At 38.5% G+C, this 7599-nt stretch overlaps 1 protein-coding gene across 1 annotated transcript in view; it reads left to right on the top strand.

The window, feature by feature from the left end:
• The first annotated feature begins 379 nt into the window (after positions 1–379).
• Positions 380–7599, top strand: part of ush2a (usherin) — a 204912-nt gene continuing 197692 nt past the window's right edge. Inside the window, exons 1-4 of the mRNA XM_022741757.1 lie at positions 380–1006; positions 1522–1736; positions 1984–2184; positions 5580–5748. Of these exons, the coding sequence (XP_022597478.1) occupies positions 380–1006; positions 1522–1736; positions 1984–2184; positions 5580–5748 (1212 nt within the window). The remainder of the gene's footprint in view (positions 1007–1521; positions 1737–1983; positions 2185–5579; positions 5749–7599) is intronic.

The following is a 7599-nucleotide window of genomic DNA, read 5'->3' as shown; positions in this document are numbered from 1 at the left end:
ATGCCAGAGGAAAGGGCATGTTTAATTCAATAGAAAATGAAGAAAAGAGGAAAGCAATGTAGCAGTATCAGTTGAGCTGTGCCTCCATCAAGCTGTACATGATAGTGTAGGCTTTGGCTAGGGAATAGCCTGCATGGCATTTCACTCTCCTCAGATTTGTCTTGTGTTGGATTTTGGTCTGACCACGTCTCTCTTTCCTTCCCTCCTTCTCTCTTTTCCATCTCTAGATTGTGAAATCCTACCTATCATATGAAGGCTTTGGCTGTGGTTTGTGTGTATGTGTGTATGTGTGAGGGACAGAGAGCTAAGCTTCGTAGCCTCACCCTAGGGGCACTGGCCTGTAAAAAAAATGTCCCTGTAACCCTGGAACCATGAAACCATGACAGTCATCACTTATTCAAGCGCTGCTGGAAGGCTTCCGAAAGAAATCCAGGTTCTTGAAGATCCCTCTACCTCCGGGAATGTTCCAGAACCCCTGTCCGAGATTGTAGAACCTCGGACCATGCTGGGACCCTCAGAGAATCCCATTGCAGGATTTTGTGGGGTCAAAGGCCAGAGTTGGACTAAAGAGAAGGAAGATCAGAAAACAGGGGGAGGAGCAAAGAGAGGAAATTTGCAAAGGAAGAGACAAACATGGGGGAGAGGAGTTGGGAGAGAGAGGATGAAGAGACAAGGGAGAGAGGACCTGTGCAACTTATGGAAGAGGGTAATTAGAAATGATTCAAAAGGAAGTGGGCAAAGCAGGAGAAAAGGAAAGGACAAGAGCCAGACAGATGTCTCAGGGACTCTGTCAGCTGCAGAAACAGAGGGTGAGATCAAGCAATGGGAGAAAATGATGAGAAAAAGAAAGAGCTGGCCTGTCTTTCTGTGGCTGTTCCTCCTGAAAAAGATGACTGAAGAAAAGGTGAAGAGAGAGAGAAACGTCATGGGGCTGAGGCGCCATCATATTTTCCTGTGGCTGACTCTCCTTTTCTTCAGCCTATGTCTAAAACCTGCTTCATCACAGGTAAGAGTGGCTATCAAGAGTGAATTCTGATTTCTGATCCAAAGGTGGTGGGTTGTTAACAGACAATGTACTGTATTCATTATGACTCTTGAATAGAATTTTCCACAGTAGATGTTTTAACTTGTCATAGTAGGACAAGCACAGGTGTTACTAATGACAGTAACGATGGCTCTGCTCTATTCAAGATTCAGAGTGAGACAGCAAGAACAAAACCAGGACCCTGACATAGCTAAATGGAATTCAGCCAGAATTCATTTTATTATTTACACCTGTACTTTTCCTATTGGCATGTGTCAATATGTCTTCTATTGGAAGGTACTGTAAAATTAATGAATGCTTCCACAAATAGGTCCAGCCTTTTTTTCTCTTGCAAAGTTATTGATATTTTTATTTAAAATAATATATATATCTAATATATTTTAAATGCACTGTGTATCTGTGATGGTAAGAGATTTATTCACAAAATGGGTTGTGCTATATCATAACAGTCTACACTACATTTTGTATTTTCTTAGGGTAATTTTCCGCAAATGGAGAACATTGCTGCCTTCAAACCCATTTCCACCTCTCCCCCTCGATCCACCTGTGGAGTTCCAGAGCGGAGCAGCTACTGTCAGTCACCATCCTCAAAGACTGAGCTACTGACATGTTATCAGGCCCTCTGTATCCAAGAATGTCCCTATAGATCCTCCACACCTCCATATGCCCCATTGCTGTTACGTGCACACAGGTAGGTAAATCAAATTCATATTAATATTATTAAGATACTTTAGAAGGCGATATAATTCATTGTGACCTTTGACCTTTCAGTCCATGCAAAATAAAAAAAGTTGGAAACATGGCAACAACATAATAGATTATATAACCATAATCTTTTAACATTACTGATTTTGGCATGTGGCAGTTTTCCATATATTTGCAAGTGATAAGATCTCTTTGAAGCAAAATATGAACATATTTAAATTTTATTCCATCAGGGGTACTTGTGTAACTGAAGACAGTAATTACACTCATCTTGGGACTCGGACAGAGACTGGAACATCTTCTGGTGGATCTAGCAGTATGCTGTTTCGGCCAGTGCCGGAAGGATGTCTGGTCTCTCCCCCTTCACAGAAACTAGGAGCATTGGGTTCGCTCACCTTGGCATTGTGGATAAAACCAAGCTCTCCTGGAGAGATGTGAGTTACATTTTTGTAAGTTATAAGAAATTAGAATAGTTGGAGGCTGTCTATTAATAGAAAGAGCCATTTACTACCACTGGGTATTAAATTGAACTGGTTATCAATGCCATCTTACATTACATACAGTATACTGGACATTGCAAAAGTTAGTAGATGGGTTGATCTTAGCTAGCTTTTTCATCCTGGGGAGTGAACAGAAATTTTTTTTAAAACAGAAGTAAATTCACTGTAACTTAAATTTCAGCTTTTTACATGACATACAGTTGGTGTTTATTGTGTGTGTATGAGTGTTGGTCACACTACATTTGATACATCTAAAAATTGATAGAAAAATTCTCAAACTCATTCATTATAAACAGTACACTGGAAAAATTAGTGTTTCAAAAACTTGTTACTCACTGAAAACGATACACCCTGAAGACTTCATGTGGCTCAACCCGTAAGAGTAATAATGACACCATGTTATATTTTTCAAGCTTCCTTGATACTCTATTGGTAAAAGATGGAGTGGAGTGAATGAGAGGAAATAATGGAATTGCAGGGATACAGAGAGTTTTTTCAGTTTTGTGTAATTATGCAGATATACTTGTCAACTGTGTCAAAAGTGTTAGTCACAGTTACTGATGTATAGTATGAGAGTAGTTCAACATTGTCCCGTGCTGCAGATGAAATATAACTTCCCACTGCTTCATGTTTAGTAAAACATCAGTTCTGATATGATATTAAATATGATTATCAAACATTGACAGGACATTGAAACACCTATGATATTAACATATATAACAAAAAGCAGGTCAGGTCTGGTCAGGTCATCATCACCATGAGGAAATGTTAGCCAACAACTGGTTGTCATGTCCTACTTAGACATGTTGTGTGTGCATGTGATATTGTGAAGGGATGTGGTGGTATGTTCCAGGCTGGGCTGAGATGGTACAGAGTTACACACACTCAGATCAACTTGCAATCACACACGCATGAACACTCTCAAACACACATATACACACACAAGGCACATACACACACTAAAAGAGATCAGTTGGCCTTGGTTGGCAACCCTCTCTCTTCCTCTGCGCAGCAACACTTAGAGTAGATTGCTTCAGCAATGTGCTTTCCCATGAAACTAGAAACAGGCTAAACATACCTGACGTCTTAGTTTGTCTTTGTTAGAACATTTGTTAGTGAACTTAAATTAGTAAAAGAGTACGCCAACAATTTACCATTGCACTGCACAGTGAAATGGCTGGACTTGTGATTGACAGTTTAAGAATAAAAGTATCAAAATCAGTGCAGCAGAACCAGAGATATCATCTTTTTTTATTCCACATTTTTGTCTTCCTTGTCAAAACAAGTGTCTACATTACTCACGGTGCAACTCAATTACTGACAGTTCAGTTGGAGATTTGAGTATGTGATGCTAGTAAAGGCTAATATAGCATTGAGCTGCTAACATCTGGCATAGATGAGGAGCAGGCCACAAGGTTTTATACAACATCTTTTCACATGCCCCCAAGTCCTAGAACAGACTAAAGTTATTTTGGGGCTCTTTTTTTGCCTTTATTATGATAGTGAAGAAGGAGAGAGAGATAGGAAGGTAAGGGGAGAAAGAGAGGAGGACATGCAGCAAAGGACCTGGGCCAGATTCGAACTACCCTTTTGACATTAGCTAAATTACTTAAACGTACCATAATATGTAAAGTTATGTAGTTAAATTTTATTAGACTGTCTTTTAATATCTGGAATGGTTGGATCCATGAGGACAAACAAGAAAAGGCATGGCTCAGTGAGGAAATGGTTTCATGTTTGTGGATTGAAGAAATGTTTCAAATAAGCTGTCATGGTTTTTTAGTTTTGTTGGCCTTTCAAGAAATGAATTATGTCAAAATTCATATATTCAGTATGTGCTTAAAAGATAAATGTGACTGGTAACTTAGCAGTTAGCTGTGAAGAAAGACCTCACGCAGCACTAGACAGGTTGCATGTGTATTCTAGCAACTCATTGGATGTTCCATTTAAATGTTGCTGTCAATAAAATTTAACTCTGAAAAGGGGAATCAGACAGAGATCAAATCTCTCCTTTATATTTCATGCTGTGATTTGTTTGTGAAGTTGTCTGTCTGGGGATTCAGATGACAGACAAGTCTTGTTGTCTTGGTCTACCGAACATGACACCTGTATGGCTGAATGCATCTGAATGGAAGTAATATCTCTCCCTCTCTCTCTTTCTGGTGCTGTCACTGGCTATCAGTCTTTTGTTGTGGAGACAATCATGGCTGCCATCAAAGAAGCCAGATGAAAGGAGGTCTCTATCCTCACCTCTGTCCATCTCTCCTCACCCCTCTCTCTTTGTCTCTCCCTCTCACTGTGATTTCACAACCCTCCCCTCATGTGAACAATGAACAGAGCCAGCCACCTGTTCCTACAAACCATAGTAAAAACACATAGTAAAAGTGCATGTCCATGTTTTAGTTATCAAAGATAATGGAAAGCCTTATTAGTTGTCGGGTCTTGCTTTACTTGTGAAACAATGAACTTTTCAACATACCTTGTTCCAGCTATGGATTGAATGAATTATAGCTTGAACAGTTAATTAAACCAACAGAAAATGATTCAGCAACAATTTTTGCAATCAGTGAATCATTCAAGTAAGTATACGATTTTAAAGCAAAGATGTCAAAAGCTTAAAGGTTTTGGCTTCATAGATGTGTGTCTGGTTTTCTTAGTTATCTACAGTAGAAAACCGAGTATTTTTGAGTTTTGAACTGTTGGTCGAACAAAACAAGCACTTTAAATATTGTTTTTTAAATAATTTTGGCATTTTCCACAATGAATGAAATGATATTAAAAAAATAGTCTGCGGATTAATTAGATAATTACAATAATGGTAAACTGTGGTCTTTACTTCAATGTGGATTTTTACATATATGCCAAAAGTAAAGGCACATTTGAAACTAAGCGTTTTTCATTCCAATAAATCACAATGTTTTACTTGTTGGAACTTACCATACAACTTACTTACATTATCTTCAGTGCGTCTTTCTATCTCTTTGCCTCTCCCCACAAGCACACACACTCACATGCATGTGCAGACATACATACATATATATCTCTCTATGATTTATAGGGTATACTGCACTGGGTTCATAAAAGCCATGATTTCCCATAAAATGTCAGTGATGGTGGTTAATATGACACGTGGAGGGTGTGAATGTCTGTCCTCACCCATTGTAGCAGCAAAAACCTAGTAGTCATGTAAAATATTGATATTCTCTGTGTAAATGTCAGAATGAGAGACTGCGTGTAGTGGAGTCCACTCTAACCTCTGTTTTCTGAATTAAGTTATAACAGCTTCTCACTGACAAATATTTTTTTCTGTGTGTTTTTGTTTCCCTCAGGATGCTGCTAGAGAAGAACTTAGGAGAGCGGCTGGTTTTTTCTGTGACAGTATCTGAGAAGGCAGTCACCCTGCGGTATGTTCAGTCCAGAAGTCAGACTACTCTGATTGTCAGCTTCAGAACCGAGGGAAGGCTTGCACTAGAGAGGTGGACACACCTTGTTTTGCAGGTAAGAAATCTCAAGTATTTTGTGATCTGGACATGATTGTAAGCATGAGTGTTTATATGCATCAGTAGGTGTGTTTGAGTGCATTCAATCATTCTACCTTAGAAACACCATACCCTCAGATTTTGTTTAACTGTTGTCATGAGGTTGTGAAAGTGGAATAATCTCTTTTTATAATAGACATACTGTCTCTCCAGCTTTTTCTGCCTGTGTTTCTCTTTCATTCTCTGTCCATCATTTTCTCTTTCTCTCAGCAAGCAAGTGGTAATTATGCTGGCAAACATCTGCCTTGGCACAGCTGCTGGGGCCAGTGGCACGCGTGCACACACACACAAACACACACACTACATCAGATACACTTAGATACACATACAGTGCCTTGCGCCTTTAACACAATATTTCAAAAGAATGTATGTCCATTTTGGAAAAGTAACTGCAAAACCCCTGGAACTGTGAATTTTACTTAATTTGTTTAATTTATGTGGGTCTGTGTGTTCTATGGTTTACTGTGTAAAGCACAGAAACTGATGTTTTACTAACTGTATGTAAGGTTGTTTAATTTTGTTGCTTAGATATGTTTCTAGTTGTTGGTTCTTTTCAGATTTTGGTGGATAACAGTACTTTTTAAAGTTGTAATTCAGGGGATGGTACATTGAGTTTCAGTGTCAGAATGTGACGATGATAGTTAAATAGAAAAATAAATCATTTTTCATGGTGGGCGGATAAGTTATATTAGATTTTTTAACAGATGAAGTCTGCACCTCTTTATTTTATGGAGAACCTTGTTCTGTATTTGATGGTTTGTCAAATGAAAAGATGAAAAGAAAAAACATGAAAAAACAAGGAAACAAACCTCCAGATTTACCATTATCACATAGATCTGTGGAAGATGTTCTTCTTTCTCTTAGTGGTGTATATAACAACAATTTCTGTATGTATTCTATTCCTTTGGTGTTCTCTGTCTTTCTTTCTTTTCGTAAGAGGCAGTTGACCTTATTGGTACATGAACTAGAAATTTTAGAGGATATCAGAAGTTAGAAATATAAGGCTGTCGTGGACAAAAAAAAGCATTCATTAGCTCTGATCATTCTAAAATGACAACTAGTGAAGTGGGGAGAGGCCCCAAATGAATCCCTGTTTGTGTGTGTGCATGTGTTTTTGGTCTGTTGAAGAATATCATTTTACACATTACGCCACTGGACAGTCTCTCTCTTTCAACATCTCTGAATAACACCGGGGCAACTAAGGGAGAAGACATGGTCACCATGTCAAACTTTTTCACTAGTGCCTGTAACTTAAATTGCCTATGTATTCTTTTTGTATAATCTTTTAACTCAAATTGTGATTAGACCTGGCATGGATTTTAATGGGCCTAATTACATTTTGTCTGTAACCTTTTTTTATTGCCCCTCCCATTTACTACTACATTTCATGTGATAGTAAAAAATGAATGTGGTAAATTAGAAAAAAGTAAAAACCAGCAAAACAATTCTGCATGATCATGGATCAACTCGCTTCACTCTTCCTCTAGTGTTGAGCAGCTGTTAATGCATACTCAGTACCTCCGACAGGTGCTTCAAAGTAAAAGTCTTCAAAGAAATGCTGGAAAGGGTAGTACTATGCAGCACACCACTCCTTGTTCAACCACAAATTCCCATTCTTGTATTTCTGTTTGCAGTTGGATTAAATAAATGAGACAGAACTTGTTGATTGCTAAGCTTTAGAGGTTTGGTGGGTAAATTTTTTAGCCAGGCTAGCTGTTTCCTCCTGTTTCCAGTTTTTGTGCTAAGCTAAGCTAATCACTTCTCGCTCTTGCTCCGTAGTTAATGTACAGACATGAGAATGGTATCAGTC

Source organism: Seriola dumerili, unplaced genomic scaffold, assembly GCF_002260705.1.
Source record: "Seriola dumerili isolate Sdu_G_001 unplaced genomic scaffold, Sdu_1.0 BDQW01000003.1, whole genome shotgun sequence".
NCBI classification, from domain to species: Eukaryota; Metazoa; Chordata; class Actinopteri; order Carangiformes; family Carangidae; genus Seriola; species Seriola dumerili.
Note: the sequence above shows the minus strand (reverse complement) of the source record. Positions and strands in the feature narration are given on the sequence as shown.